General features: G+C 43.1%; 3 protein-coding genes across 3 annotated transcripts; all 3 read right to left on the minus strand.

The window, feature by feature from the left end:
• Nucleotides 1-1,035: 1,035 nt before the first annotated feature.
• Nucleotides 1,036-5,732, minus strand: LOC123080448 (uncharacterized). The gene is made up of 2 exons (XM_044503376.1): nucleotides 5,508-5,732; nucleotides 1,036-3,331 (listed from the first exon to the last, which is right to left on the minus strand). The coding sequence occupies exon 2, from the start codon at nucleotides 3,323-3,325 to the stop codon at nucleotides 1,244-1,246; it is 2,082 nt and encodes a 693-aa protein (XP_044359311.1). The 5' UTR covers nucleotides 3,326-3,331; nucleotides 5,508-5,732; the 3' UTR covers nucleotides 1,036-1,243.
• A 2,189-nt stretch (nucleotides 5,733-7,921) lies between these two features.
• LOC123080449 (autophagy-related protein 18a-like) lies at nucleotides 7,922-9,611 on the minus strand. Its single transcript, XM_044503377.1, has 3 exons — nucleotides 9,374-9,611; nucleotides 8,427-8,553; nucleotides 7,922-8,337 (listed from the first exon to the last, which is right to left on the minus strand). The coding sequence occupies exons 1-3, from the start codon at nucleotides 9,399-9,401 to the stop codon at nucleotides 8,247-8,249; spliced, it is 246 nt and encodes an 81-aa protein (XP_044359312.1). The 5' UTR covers nucleotides 9,402-9,611; the 3' UTR covers nucleotides 7,922-8,246.
• Nucleotides 9,612-10,293: 682 nt separating this feature from the next.
• Nucleotides 10,294-15,217, minus strand: LOC123080450 (uncharacterized). Its single transcript, XM_044503378.1, has 2 exons — nucleotides 14,912-15,217; nucleotides 10,294-12,612 (listed from the first exon to the last, which is right to left on the minus strand). Exon 2 carries the CDS (start codon nucleotides 12,604-12,606, stop codon nucleotides 10,510-10,512), a length of 2,097 nt encoding a protein of 698 aa, XP_044359313.1. The 5' UTR covers nucleotides 12,607-12,612; nucleotides 14,912-15,217; the 3' UTR covers nucleotides 10,294-10,509.
• Nucleotides 15,218-18,361: the final 3,144 nt, after the last annotated feature.

Genomic DNA, 18,361 nt, shown 5'->3' on the forward strand with positions numbered 1-18,361 from the left:
AACCGTCAACGGTCTGATCCGTGAATACTAATTAAGAAATTGTTATATTATGTTTTGAGGGAGGCTGCTAACGAAGGTGTCGACTCCCCGGTTATATTAAAAAATGCCCAACATTTCAAATTGTCAATCGACTGAGCTGGAGCTATCAGGCAACGACTTTTGCACAGAACAGGTCACTACAAGGCAGCGCCCTCCACTCCATGCAAAGCCTCCTGTCTGGATGTTACGATCCTTGACACCGGCGTCACGCACAGAGGATTCGGGTCATAATTTGGATACAATGGGAATACAAATCAAAAGAGAAATAAAGGAGGAAGAGCAATGGAGGAGGGAAAAGTAGCCATGCAGCCATGCTACAGTTCAGTTCATCATCGATGCCTCCTGTCAGGCAACACACAGGTTCAATACATGGGCCAAGCCAGACATCAAATAGGCTTGCAGGCCCGAACTGTCTACCCGCTACTATCCTGTTACCAACCCAGGACCCAGGTCGTGACACTCTGTCGCCAAGATTTGCTACCCTGAGCGTCGCACAACCATGAAGACATTCGCATTGTGTGTCTGAGCTTCCAAACAGTCCATGTGTGTTGGTACTGCTAAGAAGAGGAGTTAGCTTGATTAGGGATGTAAATGATGCAATAAACGCCGTCCACAAGTCATGTTTAGTTAGTTTTTGCTAGCTCGATAGATCATAAGTGGGCTTAAATAGGACCCGGTTTACATCCCTAAGTTAACTTAAGCCTGTATGTACTCTTTTGCTTTTATGAAGAACAATGACTATGCTTACCGTTTTGAATTCAACTGTATAGTGAGTCCAAAATGGGAGCAACTAGCCTGAGCCCAAAACATCTGATTCCAGGGGCACAATCATAAAACAGTTTGCCTGCAATATGAAAGAAATCTTATCCCTAGTGCAACGAAAACAATCAAGCCCCCAACAAAAGCAAGTTCATATCACAACTCCACGAGGCGTTGTGCAACCAAAGCAACAAAATCAAATCCTGCTCCAGCCGGCTGCAACAGACCCATGGTACATACATAACCAATCCACATGGTATCATTAGTAGTACAAGCGTACACCAGATTATAGAGTTTCAGACAGGAAATACAACACATAATCACAATATTACACCAAACCAACAAGCGCAATGTCATCATAAACGCAAAGCCTTAAATATACAAATTGTGATGGATACACATAGACTGAGTGTAGCTCCTTGCAGCCTCGCCTTGAGACCTTGGTCTAGGGGATTATTGTAGTACTGGGACGCTCAAGAATACCGGCATGCATGAGCAAAGCCCAGACGTGAGTCACAAACTTGCCTCCTTCCGCAAGAAGTTCTATGTGACCAGCTACATTGTTAGATGGGGCAATATACACCATCATCTCGGCCCAGAAATCTGCCAGTAGGTCCCACCGGTTCGCATGATTGTCCATGCTCTCCAGCGCTTTCCCCAGCACAGCACCATAGGTGAACAATTTTCTTCCACCACCTACGACATACTCTAGTTCACTAAGTTTTCCATACTTTTCCCTTGGAGAGACGAGGTCATGTAGCATTTCTTTTGCTTCTTTTACCATCTCATCGAGAGCACACTTTGTTTCTGGTGCACTGCCTGGAAGCAACGTTGGTGCAAAGGCGACCAAGTAGGTACAATACTTGGACAAGATAGTGGCGACAACTTGATTCGGGTGCACATCGTGTGGGCGTTTGATTGTATCCAAGATCTCACAGAAGCTAGTCGCGACATGCCATGCCAGTATGGTGTCGGTCAGTGTATATTCATCGTTGATCTGGCATGCACCGCATAGTTCATCACTCATGCCGTGTCTCATTAGTGCGGAGGTTCCATGTGAAAGATGGCCGTTTGTCGAGTTTCTGATAGTCCGTGCCACTGCCCTCTTCACTTGCATTGGCAACTCCACAGGCTTGCCTGCTTTCTCAGTTGAAAGGAGATGCTTCAACTGACACCGGTAGCTGGAACTAAAGGAATCAAGAACCGAATATTGGCCAATAGTGTTGCGCCAATAACGAAGCCACTTGTGAGGTCGTCCATAACATAAAAGAAGCTTCTCAATACGGGTGTTCCCTTGCCATGATGGATGTGCTACGTACTTACAAACAAAGGATATTTTTCCCCAGTCAGAGACACAGTAAGACCATATCTGCAGGAACTGAGATACCGATAGTGCAGCCAACGCTATTAGGGTAACCAGGACATCTTTTGTGCTGGTTTCTACAAAACGACTGTCCAAAATAGAGCCGTGCCGGTTCAAAACACTAAGAGACCATGCACCAGCCGCTATACTGACCAATGTGAGGGTGAGTGAAAGAGCATAATACCTTAGCTCATTGCCATACATTATGAAGGCATATTTGGTGAACAAGAAATCGTAGAGGAAAGCCAACTCTGCTTCAATCACTTGAAATGCTCTTTGCAATAGCCCATCAAGAACAAGATCACGAGTCTTGTCAAGCCCAGATTCAGGACAAGTGTAGCCAAAGTATCGCCGAACCACCAGATGGAACAATGCGAATGAGAGACACAGATCCTTGAGACGACGGATAGGAGCACTATAGTAAGATGACAAGATACCGATGTTGTCACACCAAATGTTATCCAGTGTTATTGCATTTTCTCCAATTGTTGCCCGCCCAGAATGGATTAGAACCGGGTACTTGTATCCCTGCATGGTACGAGGGTCGTAGGATGTGCTGAGTATGTGCTCACCCTTCATGTAGCGGGCCAGCCACTTGATTCCATTGTCCGATGATGGTTTGCTTGCTAACAATGCAGCACCAAACTGCTCAGCCGTTTTAATTCCCAATAGAAATCCCACGACGAACAAGCAACCAATGGGAACAAGGCGACTGGAACTATGCTTCATACCGAATGTATAAATAAAACCACCTGATACCGTGGCACTGCACATCGTGAACAAGAGACAATCACAGTAGAGCTTCATGAGTTGCTTGTTTTGATCGAGCTTCTGGACAGACATTGAGCGGGTGCCTCCAAAAAGCATGGCCAGAAACATTGCCCACACCGGGTACAACTCGTTTTTAATTTTCCCCGCCTGCATCAGTCCCACAGTGTAGGAGAGAAGTGGGAAGGATAATATAAACACTCCGCCCACTCCATATCTTATAATGATGCTCCGAGATTGACGCCTCCTGGGCGAGAGAATGGCAAGGGCGATCATAAACACAGTCGCGACGATGACAAAACCTTCCACGCGGTGTACACTCTTCCTTGGTTCTAGATTATTGTTGACCCAACCCTCTGTGTAGTTTTTGCATACTTCTTCCATGATTGTATTCATTTCCTTCTGCATATGTTATTCAGGTAGAGAGTGTGAGTTTGATATACCGATTGGACAAAGGGAAATGCATACGAGCACTGGTGTGCATGGGGGTCGGAAGCCAGCTTTTATTTTGAAGATGCATTTTTCTAATTCTTAGGGGGCATGCACAACTGACAAGGGCTCCAATGGCATTCGGGAGAGGGGACCCTCCTGTGGGCATTTGGGCCGGTCCAATTTGTCATCCCAAACATTTTTTATATTAACTTTAGTTGACGTGAGGTGGCAACTTCAGTTGTTAAAACATGGCAACTTTGCCCCAGTTTGTTTTTTGTCAGAAAATTGTCATGTTTGTCAACCTTGCATGAACTAAAATTGCCACGAAAAATGTTCGGATTGCCATGCTTAAAATCCGAACGTTCAGGATTTATCATTTCTGTAAATCAAATATGCATGCATTGAGTAGTTTTTGAACTGTACATTTTTTGAGTTTTTTTTAAGTATACATGTATGCAAGCAAACAATTTTCTTACTCCACTAACAATAGATGGGCCCTTTTTCTAGTTCGCCCATGGCCCCTCGAAGATTAGGACCCTGTTTGGATCTACGCCCCGAGCTGCCCTGCCAAAAAATTGGCGTTAACCTGCTCGTGCGGGCGCGTTTGGATTGTCACCGAATAATTGGCACGCCCTGCATTCTTTAGCTGTACTAGTTCACTTTCACGCTAATATTTTGGCCAGATGCGGGCGGCCAAAACGGTCGCCAATTAATTGGCACGCCCGCAGTTGGCAGGGCCAACACCGGTGCGATCCAAATAGCCCCTATATATGACCGGCCCTAGTTTTTTTTCCTTCTACTTTGCTGTTGAGCTTCGCACTGACACATGAAAGTTGCGACAGCAGACAACAGCGAGTCTGACGTGTAAAACGCTGCAAGTTTCGGCTACAATGATCTTGTATTTTATCTGTCTATATCTTTTAATCCTTTAATTAACCTATCTATTAATTTTTATTAATAAAGGAAGGTGATATTCTTAGTCCACCATGCTATTTTGTAGTAAACCCTCGGATGTTTCTGGTAATCAAACAACAGTTCAGTTTAAGGTAGATTTTTGCTTTTGTAGAAAATCCCTTGATAATTATGGTAATCAACCTGCAAGTCAGTTTTAAGTCAGATTTTTGCTTTTGCAAAACCCCTATGATATTTGGGTTAATCAACCTCCAGTACTTATCAAATGCTTTTAAAAAATATTCATATATTTAAACTCTAACTTCATATTTAACATGTTGTATATGTGTAGAATTTGATATGATGTTATTTTACTTGTTAACCATTTTAAAAATGCTATTAAGGGTGCAACCTTAGTCAGTAATGCATGATCCGTCTTTCTTTCACACTGGTTTTGATCCGGATTGGAAAGGAATACCTCGGAAAACAAGCATTGAGCATGAAAGAAACCACCTATTTGTGCATGCACGTCTTGCCAAAACCTCACGGAAAAAAAAACCAGATCTCTCGTCTTGTACCAAGAGATATACGCCTTAGGATTGACAACATTTAAACGCGTTATGATTGTGTGAGCACTGAGCCTACCGTCGGAGAGGGTGGGAAGGATGATATGTGGCAGCAAGGATGGGATGCCATGTGTTGAAATAAACAACATGCACCTATTGGGGTCTTGAGTCGTGGTTACTGGGTTAGGATAGTGTGGTATTTTTTCCTGTTGGAACCTTAATCAGTAATTTCTAAATAAATATTAAAATTCTGATTCTTTATGTTTTTTTGTTAGTGTAGCAAGCATGCTTGACAATTTTCAAGTGAAACAAATAGTAGCGCATCATCGGTGGAAAAAAAGTTAAGTATAACATTTGGTGTTCGACTTGTTATTTTTGCATATGTCAAAATGCTTAACCTTTTCCCATCAAAATTTGCAGGTAACATTTGAGTGTGACAATGACCACATCTAATTTTTTAAATAAAAATACAAAAAATATTTTTGGTTGGCAGGTTCCGGAATTGGATTTCCGAAATATCACAAACTAGATTTCCCAAGATAACCTGCTATATCGTGCGGCAAAAGAGAAAATATCACCCGCTAGACTTCAAGACAATCTGCTATATTGTGCACGACCGAGTGGGTTTGTGCACGTTCAGCAGCAGAATTAGCTCCAGTATGCATGAATGGATTGAGGTGAGATCTTACCGGTGACCACTGAAGAGCGTACGTCCTGGTGCGGCTGCAGGAGAGGGACGTTCGTCTGGACTCCGGAGGGTGGAGGCTGGCTGATCTCCGGCTCTGGTTTGGAACACGAAGGAAGCTGGAGTAGCAGTCTAGCAGAATGAAGGTGGAGGGGGAGGCCTCTCTCTTTGTGCCCTACACTAAACTACACTGCGCAGGTCAATAATTGGAACCGAAACTCTGTTTCAGCATTGCCACTGTTTTAGCGTGGCCCAGCAACCAGCATTCAGACTCGTTTCTAAACAACAAGAATAATGTTATCAACCTACTGTTACGATAAGATCCGTTGTCCCACACGGATCTACCTACTGTTAATCAGCTCGGCTCCTAGCTCCACAATGATATTTATAAGAAATAATGTTATCAACCTACTGTTACGATAAGATCCGTTGTCCCAGGCACCTAGGCACCATGCAGGTAAGGCCCATACGATTGATCACTTTCCAAATATTGTTGAATACCATACCTGCCATAATAATGCATGTTATTATAATACCTTGCAATTTATTTCCATCTATAAAATGGCATCCTAGTTTCCTTATAAATATGTACGCATTATAATACCTTGTCTATGCTCTCTTGCTTTTGCCTTGTATTCGTAACCAGAATACAACGCGCACACACATATGCTGCACCCATCTTTATATTTTGGCTACTAAAAATAAAAAGATACTGCCATGCATGTAGAAAGATTTTGTCCTAGGTATCATATACCTAACACTAAGAATTTGTGTACATATAATAGTAGGTATATAACAGAAACATATAAATAATATACCCAAGGTACGATTGAGAGAAATGATACCTAAGAAATATATATCCAAAAACATATACCCCTGAATGATAATTAAAGTATGACAATGATAAATATATTTTTAAGTGCAAACTCAAGTCCCCGTAAAAAATATATATGTGCAAAAAAAAGTATATACCCATAAGTACATACTCAAGTCCTCGTAAAATATTTTTAAGTGTATATACCCATAAATGTACGTACCCCAACGTGAAATTTATGTGATATACCAAAATGTAAAATTTATTTGTACATACCCAACGTGAAATATATGTGTACATATCCCGACGTAAAATTTATACGTAAATACCTGACAGAGATGTATCCAAGGTATGATACTCGAGGAATATGATACTCGATAAATTATTCTACCATGAATTATGATATGTTGTTCATTGTCTTTGTTTCGGCGGCGACAATGACAGCGCTGAATAAAGATTCTTCAAATCCTTCCTTGACATGGCCATCGGTCCTATGGTTGGGGATGGATTTGGAAACCAGTCTGTTGAAGCAAGGATGGCGTGGCGGCGGCGGCATCCTCGTGGTGGACCTGTGTCCTCGGGCTCCGCCGTTGTGACGACGTTTGCTCCAGCATCGGCGCGGAGCTTGGGAGGTAGTCCAGGAGCGGATGCAGATTGTGGTCTGCATCGACGACATCTGGAAGACGGAACATGTGCTGGGTTCGTGGTTCGTGAATGGCAGGTATGGTTTCCTTCTGCAACGTCTTAGTCGCGGTGGGGTGCCATATCTGGAGTTCGATAGCGTGTCCGGGGTGTTGCCCCGGTCTGATTCGTTCAACGGTAAGGGCTTCACTTTTGGTGAGCCACCTTGGAGGTCCGCAAAGCTGCATATCAGCGATGAAGCCGCGTCGAGCTCGGGTGAGGAGGTGATCCATCATTCTTTTCTTCGGTGGCGGCTGTCGTGGTGCCGGAGGCAGGTGATGGGCGTTGGTATCAAGCTCAGATATGTTTTGCTATCTTTTTAGTTTTGTCATGTCGGTCCTTACGTGACTTATACTTTAATCTTTATGATATGAATGAGACACGTATTACCATGCAAAAAAATTATTAATAGGCCAATAATTATTAAGTATTTCTCACATACCTTACTACACGTTCATGCTTTGAAATTAGGAAGATTTAATGCATTGATGACTATCCATTAATTTAAACTATAAATGGTTGCTCCAATCTATATTACTTGTCGCGGCTTTACTCTACTACAACTTTCTACCAAAGCTGAACTAAAGTTACGACAAGTATATGGAATGGAGGGATTACTATTTTTTGCAACTAAACAATAATTTTACCTCAAAAATTGATCCTTATACTATGAAAATTTATGTACGCTCACTTGGGGATTAAGCCATTGACTTTCGCGGTAAGGAATGCCGAAAGCAAGAAGTGTCACAAACATGGGGCAAGTGGCCCAAGGTACCCTGGCTGCTGGGCTGATGCGTGGCAGGGACGCGTTGAAGGTGTGTTGCGAGTTATGAGAAGAACATTATGGCATCATAGTCAAAGAACTCGGGAATGCAAAACTCGTAGGAGTGGTACATTTGCAAGTCTTGCGCTCTTCATTGCAGTTCAGCTCAAGAGATGTGTCATTTCAATTTTATTTGAAGAGCAACAAGAGACCTTAGCAGAAAGACTTTCATGCCAAGGACATTGGTAAAATTCAACTAGCAAAAGTATTGTTAATCGAACACTCATAGATAAAAGATGCATTCTATCATTGTTCATCTGCACAAGGCTCCTTCTGACCCTCCACAGAGCACATTATGGCATCGTCACCAAAGGCATATATTTACACATAACATTAGCCCTCGGGTGAGCCGAGAGCTTACAGAGATACTGTACAGACAGCCATGGCACACAATGCAGACAAATAGTTGCTGCTTTATTATCTTGCTACGGTTGATCTGATGGTTTTAGGAAATTGTGGCATTCCAGCTGCTGCATTTCTCCTCCATTGACTGGGTCAAACTGGCACCGGTAGAAGCTGCAAGCCAAAAAAAATAGATACAAAGACCAATTGTTGGAAATCTAATCTTTTATTTCCAGAATTAGAGTTTAATTTCATGTATGTACCTTCCGTCCATGCCAACAACTGCCACGGTATTCTTCTCATGGCCAAATGCGACGATGTATTGCTCACCCTCATGGAGCCTGAATTGAGCAACAGACCACTCCGAGTGGAAATATTTAGGTAGCACACCTGCCATCAATGAAATAGACATGCTTTAGTAATAGATGAAAAACTGAAAAGTGTCTTCAGCACTTCAATCTCAAGATCCAGGTCAACTTCATGCAATCCCACTCGCACCTAAACATGCACTCAAGACCCAAAAAATATTTAGTTTGTGCATGCTCTAAACCATCAAAATACAGAACATAACCAAATGCAAGACACCAACAAGTGCAGACCAATCATGCTATGCTCATTTCCAAGCTTCGAGCAAAAGAACATATCAAAAGATATGTAAAGCAGTAACTTGGAGAAAGATAAGGAGTACGGGGCAAAAATTATCATGGGAACTAGAACCTAAAGAACATTTATGTATACTAACTACACAGTAAACCAATCAAGCATTATACGCAGTGTCAAACATGCTCAGAGAAACAGCTAACCAAAACGTTTTTCAGTACCCTTCATTTAAGTAGAAAATGCCACAAACAAATCTGAAAAGCTAAAAGGCTTGTTGTAATGGGGAAACTCCGCCAAAAAAAAGTGTATTTCATTATTGGACGTCAACAGTTCTTTAGTCTTACTTGCAATAGAAAGAAAGGAAATACATAGTATGCAGCAGTGAATACGGTTGATACAGCATTTGCTACAATTTAATTCATAACAGGAGCAACTCACCATTTATACGTTAACTATAAAAGCTTAGTTCTTGGTTTGTAAGTTATGAAGATGATTTTTTCAAGCGAATTACATGTAATGACATTAAACACACAAGAAGCTGAGAATAACTTCATTATTGCAAACAAGAAGATGTATGCAACTCAAGATATCTGAATGATTAGGAATTTACCTTTAATAAAGGAGAATGATGGACTCATGTGGGGAACATCAGCGTCTGGAGCTGGCAGAGGCTTATCATTTGTGGTCAAACCAACATTTATCTTTAAATTGAACACATGAATTGTTCCTTTATCACTAGATACAGCCAAATACTGTAAATTATTTGAGAAAGCCAAGCTATATATCTCTGCTCTGTCAGCACCTCTCCTTACCTGCAACAGAACAAAGCAGACAATAATTAAATGCTATATCCCCAGCAGCAAAGGTAAGGTCATGTGAGAGACTTCATGCATCATAAGTTTCCCACTAATTAGGAGTTCGCAAATTATAACTTGATATGTGGTGACCAACTCAGTGTCCTTCGTCATCATAATTTGGCAGTAATTTCAGAGTTCCACAGCCACAGGCACAACTTTGGTAAGTTAAATATTGGCAGTAATTTCAGAGTTCCAATCATAATTTGGCAGTTTCATCATAATTTGGCAGTAATTTCAGAGTTCCAATCATGCTATATAAGGGATGTAAATGATGCAATAAACGCCGTCCACAAGTCACGTTTAGTTAGTTTTTGCTAGCTCGATAGATCATAAGTGGGCTTAAATAGGACCCGGTTTACATCCCTAAGTTAACCTCAGCCTGTATGTACTCTTTTGCTTTTATGAAGAACAATGACTCTGCTTACCGTTTTGAATTCAACTGTATAGTGAGTCCAAAATGGGAGCAACTAGCCTGAGCCCAAAACATCTGATTCCAGGGGCACAATCATAAAACAGTTTGCCTGCAATATGAAAGAAATCTTATCCCTAGTGCAACGAAAACAATCAAGCCCCCAACAAAAAATAGTTCATATCACAACTCCACGAGGCGTTGTGCAACCAAAGCAACAAAATCAAATCCTGCTCCAGCCGGCTGCAACAGACCCATGGCACATACATAACCAAGCCACATGGTACCATTAGTAGTACAAGCGTACACCAGATTATAGAGTTTCAGACAGGAAATACAACACATAATCACAATATTACACCAAACCAACAAGCGCAATGTCATCATAAACGCAAAGCCTTAAATATACAAATTGTGATGGATACACATAGACTGAGTGTAGCTCCTTGCAGCCTCGCCTTGAGACCTTGGTCTAGGGGATTATTGTAGTACTGGGACGCTCAAAATACCGGCATGCATGAGCAAAGCCCAGACGTGAGTCACAAACTCGCCTCCTTCCGCAAGAAGTTCTATGTGACCAGCTACATTGTTAGATGGGGCAATATACACCATCAACTCGGCCCAGAAATCTGCCAGTAGGTCCCACCGGTTCGCATGATTGTCCATGCTCTCCAGCGCTTTCCCCAGCACAGCACCATAGGTGAACAATTTTCTTCCACCACCTACGACATACTCTAGTTCACTAAGTTTTTCATACTTTTCCCTTGGAGAGACGAGGTCATGTAGCATTTCTTTTGCTTCTTTTACCATCTCATCGAGAGCACACTTTGTTTCTGGTGCACTGCCTGGAAGCAACGTTGGTGCAAAGGCGACCAAGTAGGTACAATACTTGGACAAGATAGTGGCGACAACTTGATTCGGGTGCACATCGTGTGGGTGTTTGATTGTATCCGAGATCTCACAGATGCTAGTCGCGACATGCCATGCCAGTATGGTGTCGGTCAGTGTATATTCATTGTTGATCTGGCATGCACCGCATAGTTCATCAATCATGCTGTGTCTCATTAGTGCGGAGGTTCCATGTGAAAGATGGCCGTTTGTTGAGTTTCTGATAGTCCGTGCCACTGCCCTCTTCACTTGCATTGGCAACTCCACAGGCTTGCCTGCTTTCTCAGTTGGAAGGAGATGCTTCAACCGACACCGGTAGCTGGAACTAAAGGAATCAAGAACCGAGTATTGGCCAATAGTGTTGCGCCAATAACGAAGCCACTTGTGAGGTCGTCCATAACATAAAAGAAGCTTCTCAATACGGGTGTTCCCTTGCCATGATGGATGTGCTACGTACTTACAAACAAAGGATAGTTTTGCCCAGTCAGAGACACAGTAAGACCATATCTGCAGGAACTGAGATACCGAAAGTGCAGCCAACGCTATTAGGGTAACCAGGACATCTTTTGTGCTGGTTTCTACAAAACGACTGTCCAAAATAGAGCCGTGCCGGTTCAAAACACTAAGAGACCATGCACCAGCCGCTATACTGACCAATGTGAGGGTGAGTGAAAGAGCATAATACCTTAGCTCGTTGCCATACATTATGGAGGCATATTTGGTGAAGAAGAAATCGTAGAGGAAAGCCAACTCTGCTTCAATCACTTGAAATGCTCTTTCATAGTCCTGTTCTGTTTGCAATAGCCCATCAAGAACAAGATCACGAGTCTTGTCAAGCCCAGATTCAGGACAAGTGTAGCCAAAGTATCGCCGAACCACCAGATGGAACAATGCGAATGAGAGACACAGATCCTTGAGACGACGGATAGGAGCACTATAGTAAGATGACAAGATACCGATGTTGTCACACCAAATGTTATCCAGTGTTATTGCATTTTCTCCAATTGTTGCCCGCCCAGAATGGATTAGAACCGGGTACTTGTATCCCTGCATGGTACGAGGGTCGTAGGATGTGCTGAGTTTGTGCTCACCCTTCATGTAGCGGGCCAGCCACTTGATGCCATTGTCCGATGATGGTTTGCTTGCTAAGAATGCAGCACCCCACTGCTCGGCCATTTTAATTCCCAATAGAAATCCCACGACGAACAAACAACCAATGAAAGGAACAAGGCGACTGGAACTATGCTTCATACCGAATGTATAAATAAAACCACCTAATACCGTGCTGGCGCACATCGTGAACAAGAGACAATCACAATAGAGCTTCATGGGTTGCTTGTTTTGATCGAGCTTCTGGACAGACATTGAGCTAGTGCCTCCGAAAAGCATGGCCAGAAACATTGCCCACACCGGGTACAACTCGTTTTTAATTTTCCCGGCCTGCATCAGTCCCACAGTGTAGGAGAGAAGTGGGAAGGACAATATAAACACTCCGCCCACTCCATATCTTATAATGATGCTCCGAGATTGACGCCTCCTGGGCGAGAGAATGGCAAGGGCGATCATAAACACAGCCGCGACGATGACAAAACCTTCCACACGGTCTATGCTCTTCCTTGGTTCCACATATTTGTTGACCCAACGCTCTGTGTAGTTTTTGCATACTTGTGCTTCCATGGTTGTATTCATTTTCTTCTGCATATGTTATTCAGGTAGAGAGTGTGAGTTTGATATACCGGTTGGACAAAGGGAAATGCATACGAGCACTGGTGTGCAGGGGGGAGGAAGCCAACTTCTATTTTGAAGATGCATATTTAGTGTATATAGGCTGTAAAGATTTTGGAACTACATCAAATGCTAATTCTTAGGGGACATGCACAACTGAGAAGGGCTCCACTGGCATGCATGTCACTAACAATTATTCCATTCGTTCATTATTATAAGATGTTTTAACTTTTTTTGAATCAAATGTATATAGATGCATTTTAATGTGTTTGTTCACTCATTTCAGTTTGTATGTAATTCATATTGAAATATCCAAAACATCTTATAACAATGAATGAATGCAGTAATAGTTTCTGAACCACATTAAACGTTGGTGCATACAAATCAACTGATAAGCACCCCATCAACATGCATGCATGTCAATAATAGCCAATTGTGGTGAGGAGATCGTGTGATCCATGGTACAATGAACTAGGACGATCCCCCACACAAAAAACTAGGACGATGGAAAATCTAGGAATTTTGATTTGGGTTTTATTTATTCTCTAACAAGAGTATTATATTGTTTGGAATTAGCACAATGAACTTCCCTTGAATTGATAGTTATCTAACATATTTATTAATTTTAAAATCACCCACTATGCCTAGCCTAAATATGTTACTGTAATATGACGTACCTAAAGAAAATGAATTCACAATGAAGATAATAAAATAGATTAAAAAAATATGCATGTTACCTATCTAAGTTACTTTCAACAATGACTAGGCTTAAAATGAATGTGAGGCTCGCACATTAGCTTCCTCTTTGACCAATCTTCACTTCTTGTCCGTGACAAAAAAAGTCCGCTCTTTGAGCCCATCGGGAGCACCAAGTGCCACCACGCACCAGGACGTCGTCGCAGCCCCTCAATCCGGCCAGCATGGCAGCCGCCAGCCGCCGTATCCGGCTCGCGCGCGAGCTCGTGGGTGCAGCTACTGCTAGTCGCGGCCGCCGCAGCCGCCACCGCCACCGCCATAAAATACTGCAGGTGCTGCTCGCACATATTGCGTCGGCGGTGGCCAACCTCATAGATTCTTGTGCTCTGAATTCCGGCGACCTCGAACTCAAACTAGCGCACGATCTCCACTGGCGCAACCTTGAACTCGAACCAGCGAGTATTTCGGCGAGCGTTAACTTCGCCTACAGGCTACAGCATCACAAAGTCCTGCCCCATGCACGACTGTGGGCCAAAGGTTAAGGCCAGCATCGCGCTTGGGTGCTTCGTTGCTTTGCCCACGCTGCTTTTCGGCAGGACGGTGTGGATGGTGCGGCTTTGGCAAGTAAGTGTTGAGATCTACTCTTTCCGTCCCATAATATAAGAACGGATTTTAAACTAATATAGTTTGAAAAATGCTATTATATTATGAAACGGAGAGAGTAGTTACTGGTTGGTTGCCATTCTAGAAGTCTAGAAAAGTCATTGGCGGATGATGAACATAAGAACACTACCTATTTTATTTTAGGTTGCTGTAATTCTAAGCCGCCTTACGTTTTGTGTTTCTTAGCATTAACTAATTCTAAACCGCCTTAGTTTTTGTGTTTCCTAGCATGAAGTTGGACATAAGAAAGTCTTAGCCTCTACTTATACTAGACGATACCCCGCATGTTATTGCAGAAATGTTTTGCAATATATTCAGTGAGAATTGGTTGTATGAAACATGAATATGTATAGTAATAATATGAGAACTAAAACTAAAAAAATGGTTTATGGTGTTTGGATATTAATTGTATAATATAAATATATATTCAGTAAGAATTGGTTGTATGAAACATGAATATGTACGATAATAATATGAGAACTAAAACAAAAAGAAATGGTTTGTGGTGTTTGGATATTAATTGTATAATATAAATATATATTCAGTGAGAATTGGTGGTATGAAACATGAATATGTATGAAATAATATGAGAATTAAAACTAAAAAAATGATTTGCGGTGTTTGGTTATTAATTGTATAATATAAATAACATAATAGTATCTAAATTCCCATGCATGTTTGCATGTTGAGGTGCCTTTTTATTATGCATGGTTGCATGTTGTGGCGGGTCTTTCTCCATGCTTGTTGAATGATGAGATGACATACTTACATGTTGAGCGAAATAGCTTAGTGAAGGCTAGCTATTTAGATATAGAAGATACCAATTACATAACATGACGTGATGGAACTGACTAGTAGACAAGCATAACTTCAAAACGGAGCACCAAACGAATGAGCAGCAGTATATTACCGTAGCGGCCGGGCTTCGTCTCCGTCCTGCAGGCTGCAGCTAGGGCGCGTGCGCGTCCAATCCTGTCCTTTGGGCTAGCAAGGAATTAATTAATTAGGGAAGCAGTGGGAAGAAAACATGCAGGCTTGCTGGAAGGACCAAGGAGGCATATATTGGCAGGTGCGGCGAGGGGGCCGTCTATCTCCAAGTCGTCGCCCTTGTCGTCCAGTACCGCGCGTCGCTGCGACGCGCAGCACACGTATGACGGGCGAGTGGCCACAGAGGCATCCTGCCCTGCTTCCTCCCTCCGTGCCTATCTCTTATCACTCGCTCGCTTCTTGCTCCTCACACGTAGCTATTCCCTGTCTCCTCTATCTGTCACTGTGTATCCATGCATGTCACTTCGCTCCAAACCCTCGCCTATGACGACGGGCAGTCCTGATCTTGGGTGTTGCACGCCACGTGCGAGTGCGACCTGCCCGCCTACCAGATCCAGGTGGTGGCCATAATATCGGCGCTGCCGGCAAGCAGTGGCACTCAATGCAGCTGCAGCTGCTATCAGTCTTTTCTTAGAACGAAAGCTTAAAAAGAACCCGACTTTGAATTAACAAACCATCAACCGGCCAGGGATACAAAAGGCCATCGGTACAACCAGTTAACAACTGCGAACAGCCGCTGACAAGAACAGAAAAGAAAAAACAGCAGATACAAAGTGTTGCCGAAGCAGCTTACAAGCACCAAAGACTATAAGCCTTATAAAGATAAGCAAACTAAGCACTAGCTAGGAGTCGATGGAGTCTTCCATGTGAAGTAGATCAAGATGAGCAAACGGAGGGGTTCTTCCTACGGAGCCAAAGTCCAGCGATGGTCGCACCTGAAGAAAATATGCCCTAGAGGCAATAATAAAGTTACTATTTTTATATTTCTTTATTCATGATAAATGTTTATTATTCATGCTAGAATTGTATTGACCGGAAACCTAAAATACATGTGTGAATATATAAAAAAATACTGTGTCCCTAGTGAGCCTCTACTTGACTAGCTCGTTGATCAAATATGGTTAAGGTTTCCTAACCATGGACATGAGTTGTCATTTAATAACTCGAGCATTAGGAGAATGATATGATGGACAAGACCCATCCGTTAGTTTAACATATTGATCGTTCAATTTTATTGCTATTGCTTTCTTTATGTCAAATACATATTCCTTCGACTATGAGATTATGCAACTCCCGGATACCGGAGGAATGCCTTGTGTGCTATCAAAAGTCACACGTAACTGGGTGATTATAAAGATGCTCTACAGGTATCTCCGAAGGTGTTTATTGAGTTGGCATAGATCGAGACTAGGATTTGTCACTCCGAGTATCGCAGAGGTATCTTTGGGCCCTCTCGGTAATACACATCATAAGAAGCCTTGCAAGCAAAGTGACTAATGAGTTAGTTATAGGATGATGTATTACAGAACGAGTAAAGAGACTTGCCAGTAACGAGATTGAACTAGGTATGAAGATGCCAACGATCGAATCCCGAGCAAGTAAAATACCAGTGGACAAGGGGAATTACGTGAAGGAAATATGCCCTAGAGGCAATAATAAGGTTATTATTTATTTCCTTATATCATGATAAATGTTTATTATTCATGCTAGAATTGTATTAACCGGAAACTTAGTACATGTGTGAATACATAGACAAACATATTGTCACTAGTATGCCTCTACTTGACTAGCTCGTTAATTAAAGATGGTTGAGTTTCCTAGCCGTGGACATGAGTTGTCATTTGATTAACGGGATCACATCATTAGGAGAATGATGTGATTGACTTGACCCATTCTGTTAGCTTAGCATTTGATCGTTTAGTATGTTGCTATGCTTTCTTCATGACTTATACATGTTCCTATGACTATGGGATTATGCAACTCCCGTTTACCGGAGGAAACACTTTGTGTGCTACCAAACGTCACAACATAACTGGGTGATTATAAAGGTTCTCTACATGTGTCTCCGAAGGTACTTGTTGGGTTGGCATATTTCGAGATTAGGATTTGTCACTCCGATTGTCGGAGAGGTATCTCTGGGCCCACTCGGTAATACACATCACTATAAGCCTTGCAAGCATTGTAACTAATGAGTTAGTTGCGGGATGATGTATTACGGAACGAGTAAAAGAAGACTTGCCGGTAACGAGATTGAACTAGGTATAGAGATACCGACGATCGAATCTCGGACAAGTAACATACCGATGACAAAGGGAACAACGTATGTTGTTATGCGGTTTGACCGATAAAGATCTTCATAGAATATGTGGGAGCCAATATGAGCATCTAGGTTCCGCTATTGGTTATTGACCGGAGACGTGTCTCGGTCATGTCTACATAGTTCTCGAACCCGTAGGGTCCACACGCTTAAAGTTCGATACGGTTATATTATGAGTTTATGTGTTTTGATGTACCGAAGGTAGTTCGGAGTCCCGGATGTGATCACGGACATGACGAGGAGTCTCGAAATGGCCGAGACATGAAGATTAATATATTGGACGACTATATTCGGACACCGGGATGGTTCCGGGGGTTATCGCATATATACCGGTGTGCCAGGGGGTTACCAGAACCCCCGGAGGTTATTGGGCCTCATGGGCCCAAGTGGTGGAAGAGGAGAGGTGTCCAAGGGGCAGCCGCGCGCCCCTCCCCCCCCCCCCCCAAGTCCGAATTGGACAAGGAAGGGGGCGGCGCCCCCCTTTCCTTTCCCCCTCTGTCTCCTTCCCTCTCCTCTCCTACTCCAACATGGAAGGGGGGGTCCTACTCCCGGTGGGAGTAGGACTCCTCACGGGGCGCGCCAAGGGTGGCCGGCCCCCTCCCCCTCCTCCACTCCTTTATATACGGGGAGGGAGGCACCCCCTAGAGACACAACAATTGATCCCTTGGATCTCTTAGCCGTGTGCGGTACCCCCCTCCACCATAATCCACCTCGATAATATCGTAGCGGTGCTTAGGCGAAGCCCTGCGTCGGTAGAACATCATCATCATCACCACGCCGTCGTGCTGACGGAACTCTCCCTCAAAGCTCGGCTGGATCGGAGTTCGAGGGACGTCATCGAGTTGAACGTGTGCTGAACTCGGAGGTGTCGTGCGTTCGGTACTTGATCGGTCGGATCGTGAAGACGTACGACTACATCAACCGCGTTGTGCTAACGCTTCCGCTTTCTGTCTACGAGGGTACGTGCAGGCCCGGCCCTAAGGGGGGGCAGAAGGGGCGGCCGCCCCGGGCCCCCGAGTAGGAAGGGGCCCCCGATGGCTTGGTTATCTTATGTGTGTGATGTTTAGGAAAGAACTGTAATTTTGTTTGGAAATAATTATTTCCTGTGTTGACAGATCGCCTGATTCTAGAAAAGGTAAGGAATTATTTGCCATGTAAAGACGGACTGATTTTTATGTGTTTGACGTTTAGGAAAGAATTCTTTCCCATGTAACA

Source organism: Triticum aestivum, chromosome 3D, assembly GCF_018294505.1.
Source record: "Triticum aestivum cultivar Chinese Spring chromosome 3D, IWGSC CS RefSeq v2.1, whole genome shotgun sequence".
Lineage (NCBI taxonomy): Eukaryota > Viridiplantae > Streptophyta > Magnoliopsida > Poales > Poaceae > Triticum > Triticum aestivum.

Excerpts from the sequence above, each read along its gene's own strand:
- LOC123080448 (XM_044503376.1), bottom strand. The coding sequence starts at position 3,325 with ATGAATACAATCATGGAAGAAGTATGCAAAAACTACACAGAGGGTTGG.
- LOC123080449 (XM_044503377.1), bottom strand. The coding sequence starts at position 9,401 with ATGAGTCCATCATTCTCCTTTATTAAAG. Across the intron at positions 8,554-9,373 it reads ATCATTCTCCTTTATTAAAG|GTGTGCTACCTAAATATTTC; the intron begins GTAAATTCCTAA and ends CATTGATGGCAG. Across the intron at positions 8,338-8,426 it reads GTTGTTGGCATGGACGGAAG|CTTCTACCGGTGCCAGTTTG; the intron begins GTACATACATGA and ends TTTGGCTTGCAG.
- LOC123080450 (XM_044503378.1), bottom strand. The coding sequence starts at position 12,606 with ATGAATACAACCATGGAAGCACAAGTATGCAAAAACTACACAGAGCGT.